The sequence below is a fragment of the Nanorana parkeri genome, unplaced genomic scaffold, assembly GCF_000935625.1.
Source record: "Nanorana parkeri isolate BGI_ZX_2015 unplaced genomic scaffold, ASM93562v1 scaffold287, whole genome shotgun sequence".
Classification (NCBI taxonomy): domain Eukaryota; kingdom Metazoa; phylum Chordata; class Amphibia; order Anura; family Dicroglossidae; genus Nanorana; species Nanorana parkeri.
The window spans coordinates 164,708-184,844 of record NW_017306555.1 but is presented as its reverse complement, the minus strand read 5'-3'; the positions used below and the strand labels follow the sequence as shown (position 1 = coordinate 184,844).

General features: G+C 44.0%; 1 protein-coding gene across 1 annotated transcript in view; it reads left to right on the top strand.

Annotated features, from left to right (window-relative positions):
• The first annotated feature begins 8,444 nt into the window (after positions 1-8,444).
• The window catches only part of PLEKHN1 (pleckstrin homology domain containing N1), a 50,168-nt gene continuing 38,475 nt past the window's right edge, over positions 8,445-20,137 (top strand). Inside the window, exons 1-2 of the mRNA XM_018557501.1 lie at positions 8,445-8,595; positions 13,783-13,882. Coding sequence (XP_018413003.1) covers positions 8,513-8,595; positions 13,783-13,882 — 183 coding nt within the window. The 5' untranslated portion in view covers positions 8,445-8,512. The remainder of the gene's footprint in view (positions 8,596-13,782; positions 13,883-20,137) is intronic.

Below are 20,137 nucleotides of genomic sequence, written 5' to 3'. Positions count from 1 at the left end.
AATGTAAAGATGTAAGAGAAGTGACATGTGGTCCCTCCAAAATCCATACCAGACCCTTCTCCGGGATAGGGGTCTGGTGTGGAATTGAAGGGGGGACGCCCTTTCACATCGGAGCTTCCTTTTACATCAGATCCCCTTTTACATTAGAATCCCTCCTTCACATAGGAGCCGCCCCTTTCACATAAGTCATCCCCTCTCACACTAGGAACCCCTCTTTCATGTCCAAGTCTCCCTCTTTCACATTGGAGTCCTCAGCCCCCCCTTCACATCAGAGTCGTACCATCACATCAGGAGCTGCAGATGTAGCAGTATGGCAGAGAGCATGAGGCAGAGCAGGCTTGGACGGAGGCGAACTTCCATCCTTTTCTCAATGGCTCGTACACTCCCTGGATTAGCGTAATTTGTTACCATGATGGTGGTGGCCAGCCCGCCTACACCATGGAAAGCGTGATGCTGTGTGAAAATTTCAAGGCACCCCTGAGGAAACCAGAAGGCACACCATGCCCTGATCATTGCTCATGATGCCCAAAGCAGTTGTATTGTGTGCATCTATCTGACCTTGTATAGGCTTCCTAATAATTGTCTCAGATAAGTTAGGGCAGTCGTCAATGCAGTGCAATTCCACTGCCCATAGGCATGATAGTCCCTGTCACCTTGCTCGAGTCTCTTTAAAGCTCACGCCCAACCCAGTTATGCCAGGCTTCACAGTGGTCCCTCCACTTGCCACTTTCTCCATTGCAGCTGACGAAAAAAACAGGTATTGGCTGGTGTTAGACCAGAATGATATCACCCCTCTATCGTGACAGTATTCAGGCCTAGTACATGGCCTGTAGACCCGATCACTGAATCACGGAAGGAGGAGGTCACATGGTCCCTCTTACTCAGAAGTACCAGGTATTTTGTGGAGGCTGTGATGGAAAAGGAAGCAGTGGGGGCACTGTGAAGTACAATATAACTGAGTTGGGGGTTGAGCTTTAAACTTTGCCTTGTCACAGGTCGGCTAGAACGATGAGGTGAGTGGAAATCACTCATCTCATAGTTCTCCTTTAAAGAGACTTTGGGTCTCTTTAAACTTGTATGCTTGGTTGACTTGAGTTTTTATGTTTAGCTGAAAGGAGAAGGGAGGAAAGCGGCATTGGCAGACACCTCCTGGCACTGCTTATCTAGGGAGTTATGGAAGGCAATGATGTACCTGCACAGTTTTTAATCAATCTTCAGTCCTCAGAACAGGGTGGCCTGCTGCTGCCACAGACATGAGATGGTTGCTCAGTCTGACCAGGAATGGCTGTATCAGGCATCTACACTCTCATATATTAGGCCTATTTAAAACTGGCCACAATGGACTCAATAAAAGCAAGGAATGACTGACAGTTAATTTGCTGCCGGAAAGACTTCCTGCAAGCAGGTTCCTTTCCTTCTCTAAGCTTAGTAGAAAAGGGATCTGAAGTGCCACATCTACACCACTGTCGGCATCAGGTGAGGATTTTGGAAGGTCCCTGCAGTAGTTCCAGTCTAACAATGATGAGATCATCCTCACCAGTTATACAGAAAAAAACCCACCAGTTGTGGTCAGTCTAATTCACTCCAAATCACTGTGTTCAACAAGTTTAGACTTGTTCTTGTGTCCTCCACACTAACACCCTTTTTATCTTCTGTCACTCCTTACCTTCTTTTGCAAAATTATCACCTCTTCAAGTTATTTTAATCGAATGGGCCATGATAAGGAACTCACCTTCCATACCTTTGTGATGGAATTACAAGCTAATTGGATGCAGAGTAAATTTGTGTATTGCCAGTCCCAGTAGTTACAAGGATGTTATTTGCATGTGAAACCATTTGTGGCAGATAAAAAAAGGAATATCTTTGGTCATACATCGAGGGGAATCTATGAAAACTGGAGCACATGTGCGTGTCAACCAATCAGCTTCTCTCTTCAGTTTGTTTGGTTAAGATTTGAAAATTAAAGCGAGAAGCTGATTGGTTGCCATGCACAGCTGCTCCAGATTTTGTCTGCTCTAGTTTTGATAAAAATCCCTTCACTGATGTACAGTAAATATAATTTGCCATGCGTTACTGTGTGCCATTGTCATTGAACGTCCTTGTGAAGTTACCCTACAAAAGTACCCAGACTATAGACCTGTTTACCTTCAGTAAAATAATATGTTTTACTACATAAAAAGGTATTTCAAGCAGTAACCCCATTCTTTCCTATGTGGGCTGTTCATAGGTATGCAATACAGCTTAGTGCGTGCTTATAACAAAATATGACATGATTTCCTAAAAATGCTAGTTGCCTGTCTGCCATGTTGGTTCCTTGCTTTTCCCTCCCCTGCCACTCCATTCAGTTGCCAGAAGTGAAGGAAAGCCCTGTGTATGCTATGGGTTGCAGGAGTGCTTGCTATTGACTTCTGACAGCGCTGACACCAGGAGTGGGTCACATGCTACTCCATACGTGGCGGTACTGTGTATTTCCTGCAGCTCCCAAAACACTGTATGGAGCAGTGCTGGAGTGACGGAATGGTAAGTTAATGCTGCTTAGTTGGGTGTTAAAGCAAACCTAAATGGGCAAAGCACAGGTTTCCATCAGCATAAAGGTAATTCACTTACCCATCATTCTCACCTGTTGATAGATTTCTTTGGCCAAAGTACCTCGCTGATTAAACAAAGCTTGAGGAGATCATTACTTTTTAAAATTAAATGAATAGGACCATTAAGAGGAAGGTACAGATTGTTTATTCAAGTAGCTAACTAATTTAAGTGTTTACCTGTTTAGGACAATCGTTAAGTAGTCCGTACAATGTGATTATGAACAGGACTCAACCGGCAGATACAAACCCTATGTCTTCACCATGTATCTAAATGGGGACATCTAGAAAATAAGTTAAAGGAGAACTATGGGGTTAGGGCTTTTCCCCAAAGTTCTCCTAAGGGTAACGGGAGGACACAAACTAGCATCCTCCCGTCACCCCAAGCTCAGTATACCGCGAGCTACAGCTCGCGGTATACTGAGGTGCCACAGCTGAAACGGATCCCGACAATTATGCCCAGCTGCGTGAGTGACAGCTGGCTCTGCCTATCTAGAGGCAGAGCCAGCTGTACCCGCCCCTCCCGTCCGTTCCGCCCGCCACGCCGGGGGGTCCAGCTGCGTGAGTGACAGCTGGCTCTGCCTATCTAGAGGCAGAGCCAGCTGTACCCGCCCCTCCCGTCCGTTCCGCCAGTCAGCGCTGGAGGATCGGAGCGGGGAGGGAAGAATCCGGCCCCTCCCCTATCACGGATCTCTGCAGTGACAGGATCTAGAAGTGAGCGAACGCCGGTATGTGTTTGCTCACTTCCCGATCTACTGAGCCGACCTGTGACAGTTTAATTGTCACAGGTCGGCTAGAACTATGAGGATGAGTGAAAAGCACTCGCCTCATAGTTCTCTTTTAAGCATAAACAACATGATAAAAACAAACAATGCAGAGTTTTTTTAGCATTGCTTGTTATAATCTAGCCCAGCCTTTCTCAACCAGAGTTCCTTGGAACCCTAGAGTTCTTCCATAGGTTGCTGGGGGTTCCTTGAGCAATGAGAAATTTCTGTTTTTGACATAAATAGGTCATCACTGAAACTAATGGAAGAGAGAGTAACTTTAAGGGCTCCCTCACATGTGACTCCGACTATCCCAGATATTGTGTATTGCCTTTTTTTGCTGTTTTTTCCCACGTGTTTTTTATTACAGTGTCGCTGGCTCTTTAAATTACCTCAGGTATTCCACCTGGAGGTTTGGGCGGGAAATCTCATCCAGAACATTCCAGAACCTTCTCCAGCCAGCATCTATCCCTATATAAAGGAGGATTCTGCTTGGGATCAATGCCAGTTGGTTGGAATGCACCTCAGCGAGCTTCTCTCCCTCCCTCCCCTGTCGCAGCACCTTTATATGGTTTGTCACCTCTTAGTGAGGGGGACTAATTCACAGTTACATGATGGTTGCTTGAGTTGAAATGACTAAACAATTGATAGTGGTGAATTGATGTTTTGGTTATCTAATTTTGGTTCAATAAAGTTTAATCGATTTAATACCAATAAAGGTGCCGCAGCTAATATTTGCCAATATGCAGTTGTCTGTGTTTTTATTTCATAGCAATAATAGTTTGGGGTATCGTCTGCAGTCCCATTATCTTTTCAGCTTTCTGTAAGGGGGCATTATTCCTACTGACCACCAAAATAAGGAGCATTCTTTCCACTGACCACCATTGTAATGGGGTCCTTTTCCGCTGGCCACCAATGTAAGGAGCATTCTTCCCACTGACCACCAATGTAAGGAGCATTCTTCCCACTGACCACCAATGTAAGGCGCATTCTTTCTACTGACCACCAATGTAAGGAGCATTGATCCCATTGACCACCATTGTAAGGGGGCCCTTCTCCAATGACTACCAATGTAGGAAGCATTCTTTCCACCAACCACCATTTTAATGGGGCCCTTCTCCACTGACCACCGACGTAAGGAGCATTTTTACCTTTCACCACCATTGTAATGGGGCCTGTCTCCATTGACCACCAATGTAAGGAGCATTCTTCCTACTGACTCTTCTCTGCTAACCACCAGCCTAAGTAAGTCCACCACAGGCTACCAAGGGAACCCTTTTCCACTGAATGTAATGGAGCACTTCACTGACCACCAGTGTAAGGGGCACTACACCGACCACAGTATAAATGGGCACTTCACTGACCAACGATGTCAGCAGGCACTTTCCCACTGACCACCAATGCAAGGGCGTCAAGTATGCGAAGTACACCACATTCCTATTATTTGTTCCTGTCTCCTCCTTCGCTCCAGCTAAGAAATGTCCCATGGCATCCTTACGTCCTATATACTGTATAAGATGTGATGACTCAGGGGGAGCGAGATTGAAGGGATGGGTTTAGCAGCCAGCCGGGATCGTGGTTCAGGTAAGTATAACTCTGTTGTCTTAGCTTCCTAGACAAAATGAGCTTTTAACTTTTGCAGTGAGGGGGTGGCCCCACTGCAATGGTTAGGATATGTTTTGCTTGAAGTTCTTCTTTGACTTTGTCAGAGTTCTTCTTTAAAGTCTGTCTAAACCCAAATACTAAAAATATAATTGTGCAAGTTATTTGCACTGTTTTTGGCTTGCTACTTAAAGTTAATTTCCACCCTTTCTTTCCTATCGAAAACAGCCATGCAGTGCTTTCATAAAGTCCCTTCCTGTTGTAGGATGACAACGCTGAGACTTCTGTGAGACCCAACAAGGCAGCGTTGTCATCCTACAACAGGAAGTGTCTGCATATCCCTGGCTGGGACTACCAGCCTACATATTGATTCACAGACTGTTGATATGTACAGGGAGGGGGGGACAGCAGAAATGTTAGCACCCCGAGTGATGCTAGTACTTAAAGCACACAAAGCATCATGGGACGTGTAGTTCGGAGGAGGCATTTCAATGCGAGACATGCATTGAGCGCGCCCCAACTGGAAGTTCTGGAAAAGCCACCATTGGTATAAAGCATGGCACATAAAACAGCAAGTGGTATAAAGCAAGTTGTTTGTGCAACGATAAAATATATATATATAGCAACAACAACACAAACACTTTAAAGTTTACGTGTTGTGAAAAAAAATCCCTAATCTAACCCCTCTACATTCCACCAAAACTAAAAAGAAACGTTTTGGCTTCAGTTGCACTTTAAATCTAAGGGCCCATTGACACATCGCCCTGCCATAATGCATGTGTTACTGCAATGCGGTGCCATTATTCTGAATGGCAACCCAACTCACCTTGCCAATAGACGTGGGTTGCAGCACAGCACAACAGGTGGCAATAACGTGCGTCGTGGTATGCTACTAGACATGGTCTATGGACCAATTGTGGTGCGTTGGCAGCCAATTCGTTTTGACTGGGCTGCCGTAGCTCAACGCACAGCATAACGGGTGTGCATTAAAGGCTAAGGCTGGGTTCACACCTAGGCGTATTGCAAAAGCGCGTCTGTCGCGCAACCGTCGCACGGGTTTTTTACCGCGATTCGCAGTAAAAAAGTTGCGCGACCGTCGCGCGATTCCAAAGGCTACTTGGCTGTATCCCAATGGAAAACGCCCTACAAAACGGCCCAAAGTAGTCCCGGGACCTTTTCAGGCGTGGGCCGTTTTGTAGGGCGTTAGGGACGGGCGGAAATACGCCTAGGTGGGAACGAGGGCATTGACTACAATGCTATTTATTTTTTTGACCGTTTTGTAGAGCGTTCGTCGAGCGTAGGACGCGCTACAAAACGGTCAGGTGTGAACAAGGCCTAAGTTTACCTTTCTGACCATGTTTTATATTACACCCATGTAGATCGCACCTTAATGCACTACTATGGTGTGAATGGGCCCTAAACGGAATTGTACTGAGATTGTACAATCTATAGTTGCCATAATTAATGTTAGTTACCTGGCTGTTTTGCTGACCGTGGTGTTGTTTTACTAAAGGCAAATAGGCTGTTCACTTTGAAAGGGAATGTTCCCTTAGCTTAGTGAATGAGGTGAAGCTTTCCTGACTTCCATTATCCATTTTATTTTTCATTTTCCTTGCATGTGATTGCGTATTCTTTGTAAAGTGAATTTTCACAACATTTGTTAAGCTAAGGGCAACTTCCCCTGTAATATTTGCCTTTATTAAATCAAGCCCAATGACTACAATATTTGGTGTCATTGACCCAGAAAGTAGTGTGCAGATAAGGACTGCTGAGCTCTCTCTATGTATTTTCTGATCTGCATCTAGTTTCAGGTCAGTGATTTAGGACGTGCTGAAGTGATTTTTGGTCACCTTGGAGAGATTTCCCTTCACTTCCTGTCCCTGGGAAGCAACAAGTAGGAAGAGGAAATTGCTCCAAAGTGAGGTGAATTCCACTCTTACTTGCTACCAGAACAGGTGTCCCAAAAATTCACCCTCTACTTGTGTTCTGGTGACAACTATAGCTTTTTGGAATTCCCATCACTTTCTGTCTCAGGTCAAACAGAGGGTGAATCTGCTCACTGGGGATACGGACCGTAAAAAATCCTGACAGGAGTTCTAACCCCTCACCAGTGGCAGAACAAGGTCTCTTAGCACCCAAGGTGAAAAGGCCATAGTGCGCGCCCCACTTAATCTGTAAACTACTTCAGCACGATAGGATGCAGGTCCTGACATTTTTGCAACTTCCCCCCTGCTGAAGTGCCCAAAACGGTTGCCTCTGCTGCCTATCCCATGACGGGGTCCCTCGCCACTACAAAAAAGTAAGGCCTTGTCTGTTTTCCAGAGGGCTGAAGCAGTGTCTGCCCAGCATTCAAGAGGGGATACTGCTGCCTCCTGAGTGGGTTTAAAAAAAAAATCCCAATGGAGATTTTTAACTGAAATAACGCACTGCAACTGCAGTCCCATTTATTGCAGTTGTTTGGCAAGCGGCACCACCTTCCAAATGTGTCATGCTGTTTAAAATTTGTGGCGGCTGCAACATGTACACAGTGCTCAGTGGCTGTTATAGTACCTTTGAGGTGGATGGCGGTAAAAAAGGTGGCTCAGCTCCCTGTTTTTACCGACCCCTTGCCACCCATCTGACTGAGGCCTTAGGTCAGGGGTGGGCAACCTCCAGCATGCCAGCTGTTGTGAAACTACAAATCCCATGAGGCACTGCAAGATTCTCACAGCCACAGGCATGAGTCCCAGAGGCAGATGCACATGGGATTTGTAGTTTCAACACAGCTGGAGGGCCAGAGCTTGCCCACCCCTACCTAAGGTCCTATTTACACCAGTGGGCAGCCCATTCAAATGCACCAAAAATTGCAGTATCATTTTCGGCAGCGCACCGCATGTCCGGCAGTAAAATACACTGGGGTGCCATTCAGAATGAATTGCGTCATTTGCACCAACGCATGTAACACACATTGTGGGGAATTTATCAAAACTGAAGCAAATTCTGGTGCAGTTGCCCATGGCAACCAATCAGCTTCTCTTCCTTTTTTCAGTTAAGATTTAAAAATGAAAGAGAAGCTGATTGGTTGCCGTGCACAGCTACTCCAGATTTTGTCTGCTCCACTTTTGAAAAATCCCTCACATTGTACCAAAATATTGTCTGTGCCTTCTTAACCCAGTGACAACCATTTCCTCTCTTACTTCCACAGGTGTCACACAATACAAGAGAACATAAAAAACTGACAATGATGTTCTCCTCTTCCCAATGCTATAAGATGAATGTTAGACTTCATATGGCTCTCCATAGTTGTGGAACCTCAGTCTATATACATGAGGTGATTATGGAAATGTTTGTTTATATAGCAGGGAAATTGGGCGAGTGTGTAGAAATGTCCCCCAGCGGGGCTTCCCCTGGATTTGTCACATCCGTGTCACCCCGGCCCCGGCTTGTACAATAGGTGGCAGTGAGGCGTGCTGCCCGGGGCCATGCGGTGTGATTAGGGTGACACCCACATGTGAGCGGAAGTCAGGATGAGCTGCGAGTTCTCAGTCCGCTCAGTGCACATCGGGAGAGCCAGGGATCAGGATGGGGAACTTGAGCTGCGTCCCTCAACCTCACCGACAGTTCAGATATTCCTTCAGCAGGAAGAACTCGCTGCAAGGCAAAGAGTAAGTGACATCCATTACTAGCATTTCATTCCACTTCGTGATCATCGGAAGCCGAGATCTCCCTGGATCACCCCGATCTAGAGAAACACGGACTTGCTGCGATCATTATGTCCTAGGCAATACTCTGGACTGTTATCATTGTAATGCTCTGGACTGTGATCATTGGGTCCCATTGTTATGCTCTGGACTGTGATCATCGGGTCCCATGTAGTAGTCTGGACTGTGACCATCGGGTCCCATGCAGTAGTATGGACTGTTATCATCGGGTGCCATGTAGTAGGCTGGACGGTGGTCATCGGGTCCCATGTAGTAGTCTGGGCTGTGTTCATTGGGTCCCATGTAGTAGTCTGGACGGTGGTCATTGGGTCGCAGGCAGTACTCTGGATGGTGGTCATTGGGTCGCATGCAGTAGTCTGGACTGTGATCATCGGGTCCCATGTAGTAGTCTGGACGGAGGTCATCGGGTCCCATGTAGTACTCTGGACTTCGGTCATTTGGGTCCCATGTAGTACTCTGGACTGCGGTCATTGGGTCGCAGGCAGTACTCTGGACGGTGGTCATTGGGTCGCATGCAGTACTCTGGACTGCGGTCATTTGAGTCCCATGTAGTACTCTGGACTGCTGTCATTGGGTCCCATGTAGTACTCTGGACTGCGGTCATTGGGTCCCATGTAGTACTCTGGACTGCGGTCATTGGGTCCCATGTAGTACTCTGGACTGCGGTCATTGGGTCCCATGTAGTACTCTGGACTGCGGTCATTGGGTCCCATGTAGTACTCTGGACTGCGGTCATTGGGTCCCATGTAGTACTCTGGACTGCGGTCATTGTGCCCCATGCAGTATTTTGTTATATGAAGATCATTGTGCCCCATGTAGTACTCTGCTCTTCAGTCATTGTGCCCTATGCAGAACTCTGGACTGATCCCTGTGCTCCATGTAGTACTCTGTTCCATGATCATTGTGCCCAGCTGGGGGTTGTGGAACCTGTTCGGATGGATCTGTCCTTGGGATGTGCAGATGTAGATGCAGCTTTTGTGGTTGTTCCATTTGCACGTCTTTTGTTTTTGTTTTGGGAGAGTTAAAAATCAATGGAGCCATTTCAGACAGGAACACTTGTTAGAGGAAAAAGTTCAGCTGCTGCTGGATGTCTTCACAGGCAGAGCTGTCAGTATAGTAATGGCTTTTCAATGGAGCAGTAATAGGGCACTTGGGACTAGGACGAGCCTTCTCCGCTGCATGGTCTGGAGAATTAGCCCTTTGTACATCTTACTTTCCAAATGGTTCTCTTATGTAGAGGTGTAAGTACGGTAACCTTACACCACATATGTGTGCATGCATCTTTTCTTTTGTGATTCTGCTAATTTGTTTTGTAACTTTGTACTGTATGCTTGTACGAAACAAAGTTTCCTATTCCTGGGAGGAGTACATTTTGGTTTCTCCATACCGACCCAGTCAGCTTTTATTTTCCTGCAGTCCCTTGTCTAGGGATGAGAAATAGTGAGCCAGGTTTGCTCTCTCTTTCTGTATGAAAATATTCTGCTATGAGAAGAATGAGCATACCTGAGACTTTCCTTTATTTTACAAAGGGAGAATTCCAGCATTCCAGGAGAACAATACTCGGCATAGTATCGGGGTATTGTGCTGTGAAGGTGCACAGTTTATTCTGAGGACACGACACTCTAACCTCCTGTATAATGTAGTAATTTATAAAGATCTCTATAATGTGAGGGTAGTGGCGGTGTAACTGAAATCTGGTCACCCAAAGATTTCTGTTACCCAAAAAAAAAAAAAAGATAATGCATTTACCACACCGACAGTTTGTAATTAGGTTTCAAGCAGTTTGAATACAAGGACAATTAAACCCCAGGGGGCAATCCCATCCCCCACCCAAATGTTACTGTACACAAAATGACTGGTCCTAATTGTATTCCGGTAAGCCACTGTAACGGAACATGCAAATTTCAAGTAATAGATCCTGAAGGTAGGGCATGGTGGGCTTTCGGGGATCACATTTGAGTTATTAGTGCCGTATGTGACTGTTATTTTTGATGTGACGTTCCTCTGTGCAGTTTCTATTTTTTTGTTATCTGTTGTACCCTAGCTGCTAGAGGGTGCTTTGTATTTTATTTGCAATCACTCCGTGATTATTTTTGGGCAGCATCTTTTGCTGAGCACTGAAAGGTGTTTTTTTTTTTTTTCTCCATCTTGTGTAGTGGATTTTGCAAATCAAAGATGAACCTAATCACTCAAAAATGGCCAGCTTCTGTATGACGCCTAGACACGAGTCATCGGATTTTTATAGTGACGGTTTCATTACAGTTTTGTTATCCTATTTTTTTTTAAATATTTACTGAACTTAAGCCAGCCTCGGTTCACTTCACTCTATCCAAAATTGCAAGTTCAATGTTTGGTGGATGCTGGAGATTTAAACCATCTGAGAATTACTTTTACCTCCCTGGGAGTCCATTTAGTAGATAGCTGCGCTTGAGTTCCGGGGTCTGCATACCTGCTGTGGCCATTTTGAAAGGTTAATTGAAAAAAAACAACAACTTGTATACAATAACAACATAAACAGTAAGTGAATAAATACTGTACTGTATGTGATATTTATAAATATTACATATTTACAAATAAATCCTACATTTTTATCAAACCAGAGAAAAGTGATGCACATATCATAAACCCTATGATAGAGGCAGACTAAATGTGGCCATACACCATGTGAATTTTGTCCGGTTCCCCAAGAATTCGCATAGTGGGTGGCGCTGTCGGCGCCCTTTCGGGCCGGCATCCCTCGATCAGCTGAGCCAGTCAGAAAATCTTCGTACGATCAAAGCCGGCAGCCAATGAGCTTAAGAAACATAACCCATCACTGTGCATGTAAGGTTTTGAGAGGTTCCCACTCTTTTTGTTGAATTTTCTTTTATTCATTTTATAAATTAAAACATTGAAAAATACACAAAACTGGACTAGAAAAGACCTGGGAATTATGGAAGGAACATATCGCTTGTGGAATTTGACCTGTAAGAAGCCATGGGTTGCCTCAGCCCGCTAGGCTTTGCCTCGGGGGCGTCCTGAGGCGTGATGTCACCCAAAGCGGCCACCAGGTGATACCCCGATGTGACGTCATCGCATATGTTACCTGCCGGTTGCCATCTTGGTGATGGATGCTGGTGCTGGCAGAGAGCGGAGGGGACATTCACCCGGCGGGATAAGGAATGCTGCCGGGACCCCTCCTCTCTCGCGCAACTGTCAGGCTCTTGGTCTATGACTTTTCAGAGGGGCTGACACCAAAATTCCCTCCAATGGTGTCACCCAGGTGCGGACCGCACCCCCCTAGTGATGCCACTGCTCTGCCTATTATTATTTGAGGTATTTATATAGCGTTGACAATTTACACAGCGCTTTACATACTGTATATTCACTGCCCTCAAGAAGCTTCCAATCTAAGGTCCCTATCTCACATTTAAGCCATTTATCCCACCAGCATGCCTTTGGAGTGTGGGAGGAAACCAGGGCTCCTGGTGGAAACCCATGCAAACTCTATGCAGATAATGTCCTGGCTGGGATTTAAAACGGGGACCCCCCCCAAGGCAGAAGTGCTAACCACCAAGCCACTGTGCTGCTCGGGCAGACCGCCCTTTTAAATATGTATCTAGCTGTGATTTAAGAGTATCAATCTCTTGAACTTTTTTGATAAATGGAAGCCAACTCCTACTTACAACCACTTTATCACTTGTGCTCTGCGGTGCTAACGGTCCCTGTACATTTTTATGTAGCTGCTTTGCTTGGTGCTTACGAGTCTCAGCATCAGGCCTGTAGTAACAGTTGCAGAACTTCTGAGGTTTCCCACATGAAACCTAATACGTAGAGGTGGCATCAAGTACGGGTATGAAATTCTGTTGAACTAGCAGTGCCTGGCCTGCCTTGGCAAGCAGAAAGAGAAAGCAAGAGAGCTGCTGGCGTGTCTGCTGCAGAAGTCTGCATATGTAGCTGCCTTCCAAGTGTTAAACGATTTCCCATTCAAGAACTGTCAGATCTTTATATTGCAGGGTAGGGCTAAAGTGCGCAATCTTATCTACACTTACTCAGTCTGACCTGTCTGTTTACTGCCTATTACTAAACAGCATCTGTGACACATTCTGTGATGAATGAAAACAATTGCTTTGGATTGACGCTTTGAGCTGCGGTATGCGTTTATTAGCATAGACATAGTCACTCAGTATGGGAGAGCAATTCCTCCTAAGCTTATAATGAGAAAAATACATAAGAGGAGGTTATCTTCAGGGAAAGCTACATGCCAGAACCAATGGGAGAGGCAGAGATGCAGGAAATTGCATGCAAATCTTGACTTGATGTCTTAACCTTTCCTGTAAAGGTTAGGCTTAACTCCACCCCCTCTCACTCAGAGCCACCCTATTGGTCCTTAGATGTGATTGACAGTTTAACTCACCAAGAGGGAGGCTTTGGGAGCAGACTACAAGCATGACTCTGAGGCAGATGCATATTAGTATTTGTAGTTTCACCACAGCTTGAGGGCCAGAGTTTGTTTTCTTTACCCTGGTTAAAATTAACCAAACGCCGGAGGCAAGTGTGAATGTAGCCTTTTTGACTTGTCTTTCTTCGAAGGAGCCGGACTGGAAACTGTAGGCCGAATAGCGACTGAAGCCAATCGGCTGCAGTCAATGTTTGGTATTCTGACGACTGCATGCGCTGGCTGTGAAAATATAGTGGCCAACAGGGGAGATTCCTTTTTTGAAAAAAGTAAATAAAAATGTCTGGTGTATGGACAGGTTGAATGTTCCAATGGGGACACCAATCTAAAAGGAGAATTGCTTTCTTTTAGGGGAATTTCCTGTCGCATTTATGGTACATGAAGTGAGGGACCATCTTCTCAATGGTATACAGGGAGCAACAAATAACCTCAACCCTTCCCTACAAATAAAAACAAAAAAAAAAAGCTTTTGTATACACTTTCATGCAAGACCAATGTTTTGATGATCCCCTGCAGTATTGTAGTAAAGAGATCTTCATAATTGCAGTAGTACTAAGAATGATGTCCATTTCAGCTGTAAAGTGTTAACATTTTTGTTGCAGCCGGTGTCAGGCTGACATTTGATAACACAGTTGTATGTTTAGCATATGAAGGATTCCATGCTCCTATTTCATCACCCCCTCTCTTCACAGGCAAAACAGCAGAACTAAGTGGACCTATTTGTTTGGGAATGAAAGTGCGGCTGGAAGAGCGACACACTCGGACAATATTCTCCACTACATCCCGGGGAAGGTAAGCACTTGTGTCTCCTCGTCAATCTGCCATGGCCAAACTGTCTGCGATGACCGATTGTTCTGCTTCCTGGAAATGTCATACAGGGAAGGGTTAAACCGGTTACTGGATATCAATCTTATCAAACAAGTCCCGCTGTGTATGTACATCTGCATGCCTGGAATTTGGGATAGGCTGCCAGTATATTCCTCTCTCTTGTGTATTTCCATGGGAGAGGCTGTGCATGTAAGGATTTGCTAAAACACAGACACACACTGATTCTTGAAGGAAAACTCCCCTTTAAAAAGGCTTACATTAGTTCTTAAGGTAGGTCGTGCATATAAAATGTTCACCCAGATTTATTAAAGGTGTTGTAAAGTTCCATCATATACTATCCTGTCATAACATCAGCACTGTAATAGGAATACATACTATTGTTTGGTTTGTTTTTGATAATGCAATCAAAGCTTACTTGAAAAAAAATCCCTTTTATGTAGTGATTGCTGCCTTTTGTCTGCCCATCACTTTCACCAACTTCCTGGATTCCCAGTGTGCTTTGCATCTCTTTCCCTGCTGCTTGTTGTGATGCAATCTCGATTTCTCAAGACTACATACCCCATCATGCATTGCTTCCAGCAAGCAATAATAATGTTACATTGTTGAGTTGTAGTTCAAAAGGCAGGCTCTGTGATATGTGACACAGAGAAGGCATATTCACAGGACTGAGTGAAATTATGCCGGTGCATTGAGGAAGTACATACTAAGTACTTCTTCAATAGGTAAGTTTACAAACTTCTAGATCGATATAGTTATTAGGAGAGGGATAGAAATTCAATATAGAAATACATATTTATTTTTATTTTTTGACCATAGATATTAATGAATTAAGCTGTTTAAAAAAAATACTCACCTATGTCCTCAAGTGGGGTCCCCCTTAATCTGGTTGACCACATTATTGACTTCGAGCAGCTCTGTGTGACGCAGAGACAATAAATGGCTGCTTAGACAGAACCGTGGCAAAGATGTGGAAGAGAAAATGGTGATCGGCCAGAAACCAGAGAACCAGCTGAGATCTAGCTGTGTAAACCAGCATTGTCAAAGTGGATTCAAGGGCAGGTTGGTGATTTGCTATGCGAATCAGAACTTCTCCCATAAAGGGTCAGCTTGGCTCTGCCCATTTCTGCAACCTGAGGCTCCATACACATATGACGTTTGTGTTTTCCGCGGGGCATGAAAATGCGCAAATTGTCATATACGTGTGGATTCCGTGTGCTTGCAGATATTACCATAAATTCGCCTATAGAATCGCAATCTGACTATTTTGCGAGACGTGCAGTTTTGTACCACATGGACGCCGCAATGGTTTGTACATTGCAGTGCATTGTTCTGTTTAGAGCATTTCCGTGCAGAAACCGCTCATGTGTGAATGGAGCCTAAGCCCCCCATTGCTCATCTTAGCGATGGGCAGCATCACTAAGTAATAAGGAGAAGGGAACCGAGCTCTGATTGTCGGGAAACATGTATATATTACTTCAGCGCCTTTTATCTCTTAATCTACAGATTGTTTTGATATGTGGTTTTTGCGTAAAATGAGCTATTCTTTAGCATATGCTTAGTTTGTATTGTGCAGGTGTGTGACAGTTTCACTTTAACCAACTACTAACAATTTTCTGGTAACTCACTCGGTCTTTTCATTTGCATCTATTGCCAAATAGGTATGGCATTGGTATGGCTGCTGTAGTAAAGGAGATGAGATCGCATGCCTACCACAAAGCACCACATACAATTGCTTCCTCACAAGATGGCTAATATAGTCACCCAATACATAACATACTGTAATTGTAAATAGGAAAGATGGCTTATGAGAACCCTAACAGAATGTCATGTAGTTTGCTTTGTGGTCTGTGCATTTCCTACGAGTGACAACAGAGGACCATTCCTGTGTAATAAATGTTGAAACAACCTTAAAAGAGAACTATGGCGTAACCTTTTTTTATCCCATAGTTCTCTTAAGGGTCACAGGAGGACATATACTAGTGTTCTCCCATGACCCAAAGCTCAATATATAGCGAGCTACAGCTCACTATATACTGAGAGCGCCGCAGCCGGGGACGGATCCCGACAATGCTGTCGAGATCCACCCAGGTGCGTGAGTGACAGCTGGCTCTTCCTATCTAGAGACAGAGCCAGCTGTGCCGGAGGATCAGAGCGGGGTAATCCCTGTAGGGAGAGGTGACTGACAGTCCCCGCTCTCTGCAGGGAGATGATCGGAAAGTGAGCGATCGACGGTATGCGTTCGCTTACTTTCTGATCTATAGAGCCGACGTGTGACCGTTTCATTATCAAACGTTGGCTCGAACTATGAGGTTGAGTGAAAATCACTCACCCCATAGTTCTGCTTTTAAGTCTCTTTTTGAAGCTTGTGTGAAAAGGTGACAGTGCTGGAGCACATTTGGGTGACTCTGACAGAGCAATGTCACCTTTTAACAGGAAGTGCATGAGCAATGACCGTCACCAGATATTATTGTATTGAAAACTGTCGATTTAAAAATATTGCCAATTACTATTGAAATTACATTAACATGCTAGACCTTCTATATTTTAGTAATGGAGTTTTACATTAGGGGTGGACAAATTAACATTCAGTCTAAGAGCCAGCTGGTCCAAACGAGGAGCCAGCGGGATTTTTATTTTTATTATAGGAGCCGGCTCCATTGACTATAAGTAAAGTAAACCCCAAACGTTAGGCACCAGAGATTTGCAGATAGGGAATTGTATAGTCCATCTTTAGGAACCAGGAACGAGTCCCGTACCCATCATGTAGTCTTGCCCTTAGACTCTGCATTCCAAGATATTTTTTTAGGAGCCAGCTTCATTGACAACTAGATAAAACTTGGTATGGAATATAGGAGCCAGTCTGTACAATTCATGTTTTTTTTTTTTTTTTTTTAGAAGCCAGCTCCATTGACAACTAAAGAAAACCTCAAAAAGGAGGCGCCAACTGTAATTTTCAAGGAGCATTGGCTCCCTGCCTCCTGGGATTTGTTCAGCCCTGGTTTACATATACCTCAAGAAGTTCAGATCAATAGTAGAATGTTTGCCTATAGCAATCAATAGGGTACAGTTTACAGGTTATAAGTTTACTTGTTTGTGGCTGCCCTAGCCCTTGTTGCTCAATATGACCCATATAATGGACATATGCCTTTTCCTGTTCTTTGCAACAACAGCCCTATAATAGGACGTGAACTGGGCTCAGCTGTGGGTACCTAGAGCATGCTGAAGCATTCACATTATTCTAGGGAAACCACCACAAAGCCTGTTTTCATCACACCCTCCCAGAAAGCTTTGAGAAATCGTGTCCTATTGTAAGTTTTTGCTGAATCAGTCATTTCAGAGTCAGTGCGTGTTAAGAGACACGCTTCATTAACCGTTGTGTTCCGTAAACACACAAAGGAGTGAACATTGTGAAGCGAATAAATCAATAATCTTGATGGAGTTTCTATAGTTGGGGAAAATAAAGTATGCAGAGAAAGTTACAGGTCAGAGAAGGATACAAGGCGCTTTGAATTTGAACTGGTGCGAAGTAAGCTTTTGCATTGACTGGTGCATTTGCAGAACACGCAATGTAAGTTTAACAATCTAAATATACAGTTTGTGGTTTCCAAACAAAAATTACTGACTTATTTTCTCCTGTTGTAATATAAAACTTTATGGAAATATATGACATAATAGGAAAATGAAAAGGATTGCAAGCGGCCATCAAACTGGAAGGTCCATCACCTTGCATGCTAGGCCTGCAGCTTGGTTTAAAGGAAACCTGTGATGAGGGTTGCTATTGGGGACACTCTTCTGAAGATGATAGTAGCCTGTCTGTCATGCTTATCCTGTGTTTCAATACTTTTAATAACTGACCTAAAACAAGTCTACAAGATGTTAGGTGTGAGCTCATGGTCTATACACTTGTCCTGGACCAATAGCTAGGAAACGATAGAAGCTAGAGACAGCCAGGTAGCTAGCAGTTTTTTTTTAAAGAAGTTCTCATGCTCCATACTCTCATTACAAGTATACTTTAAATAAACCTGGACCCGCTGATGCCCTATTTAGTCTGGGATGAGGCTTATGTAGGAGTAGACAAAAGAATATGGAATTCCGGTGGCAGTCTGTCCAAAACTGGAGTCAGCAGGATTTTTTAGGAGCCATTACCATTGACAACAACTAGGAAACAACCTAAGTAGATAGGCACCAGTTATTATTTTTAGGGAGCATTGGCTACCTGGCCCCAGGGATTTGTCCAACCCTGGGTGACTGCAAACATGTGGGTGTTCATACTGAATTAATTGACAATTGTCCCTGTAGGATCTGCTGTCAGTCAGACCTGTGGTGGACGGCAGAGACTGAGTTGTTTACGGATCTTGTGCGAAGGATGATGCTGAAAACGTTGGTACTCCTTGCATGCGCTAGTAGTCTGCTATGGGCATGCTTTTTTAGGGTGACAACACTGCCAGTTGCATCAATGGAATAGAAAGGAAGTGCCATCGCCTTTTAGGCAGGAAGTGCCATCAGTCAATATTTTTCTGGGGGATATACTGCAGGCCTGCAGAAAAACAACAACTTGAAACTGCTTACATAATATAAAGGGAAAAAACATTTTATTTTTTAAATTATGGATTAGATTAGATTTTAATGATTTAATTTTTTGGCTGTCACTTTTTTTAAGGCGTTCTAAAGTCCCAGCATATACCATCCTGTTATAACATCAGCATTGTAATAAAAATACATACTAGAGTTGTTTTTGATAATGCAATTAAATTTTGTAAAAATATATATAATTTCCTGGATTCCCAGCGTACTTTGCATCTCTTTCACTGTGGCTTGATGTGATGCAATCGCCATTTCTCAAGACTATGTTCCTCCATCATGCATTGCTTCCAGCAAGCAATGATAATAGTAACTGGCTAGCTACCTGGCTTTTGGGAACAACTCTGATCTATGGTATTTTCATGGCATTATGTTTGCATTGCATAGCAGAACTTGCATTAGCACAGTGAAAACCCATCTTTACAAAAAGCACATAACCTTGATTAATGTGGTTCTATACACCCAGAACTCCTGCTTTTAAAACACACCCACTGCTGCCTTATCCCCTTTTATACTGTATCTGTCTATCCTCTTTTGAGATTATGAACTCATTTTGAACAGGCTTTTATTCCCATTGTTTCTTTGTGTGTTTTATTGTTATTTGCCCTCACTTTGTGCGTCTCTTTGGACAATGTGGGTGCCATGTATATATCAAAGTGACTATTGCTGCCAAAAGCAGAGCACGTTTGACCAGCATGCAGCCATTTATTATAGTTAAAAAAAAGTGAAAGCATCATTTTGCTCTTTTTTTCCCCAAGTCTAACATTTCTATTTTCTGTGGCTTTACATTGTGAAGTAGCATTTGTTTGTGTCTGCACAAATCAGCTAGCTGGCTCTAACTGGGTCTGTTTAAGCATGACATTAAATCAGCATGTTTTTGCAGAGGTTGAATTGATCCTTTGTTGTGACGGGTGCTCTGTACAAATCGGCATTTGTTCACAAGATAAACAGCGGCCAGCGATACAACATCTGTATTAGAGCTTGTAGGCCCATTCCCAAAGGCTGTCAGTGCATCTGCCCACACTCCATTCAATCAGCCTGAGGGCCAGGCATCGGGGTCATCACCCAATTTGACCACTGCCAATCTCTATATACAGGGGGGAATTGTTATCTGCTACAAGTGATTCTGACTCTGGCCATAAAGCCTGAACACATGGGCCAGAATGATCATAGCGGATGAACAACGACCATCAAGTCAAGGCATTTAGTAGATAACATTTATCTGTTTATAGTTGTATAATAAAGAAAAAAATCAGCTTTTATAGATGTAGTATTTGTTTATCTAATTATCTGTTTGTACGCAGCCTGCACAACATGTTTGGCAGCATGTATTTATTCAATCACCTGTCGGCAAGTAGAAAATATAAGCAGCAATTGAAATAATTGGAATCCAGCACCCGGCTGGTTTCAATGTATGACTCACCCTGTCTGTACTGCGGTTTCACTGTAATATATCACACGTAGCTGTGCTGACCTGGCTGTCTGCAAGGAAGACTTTCTCGGGAAGTCTTAATGCTGGTAGGCTCAGCATCATCCGTTTTAAAAGAAAGTTGGTTGACTTAATTTCCTATTGTCGCTGAATAGATATACACTATGGTCACCTGACCATCTCGCGTAAAGGAGAACTATGGGGTTAAG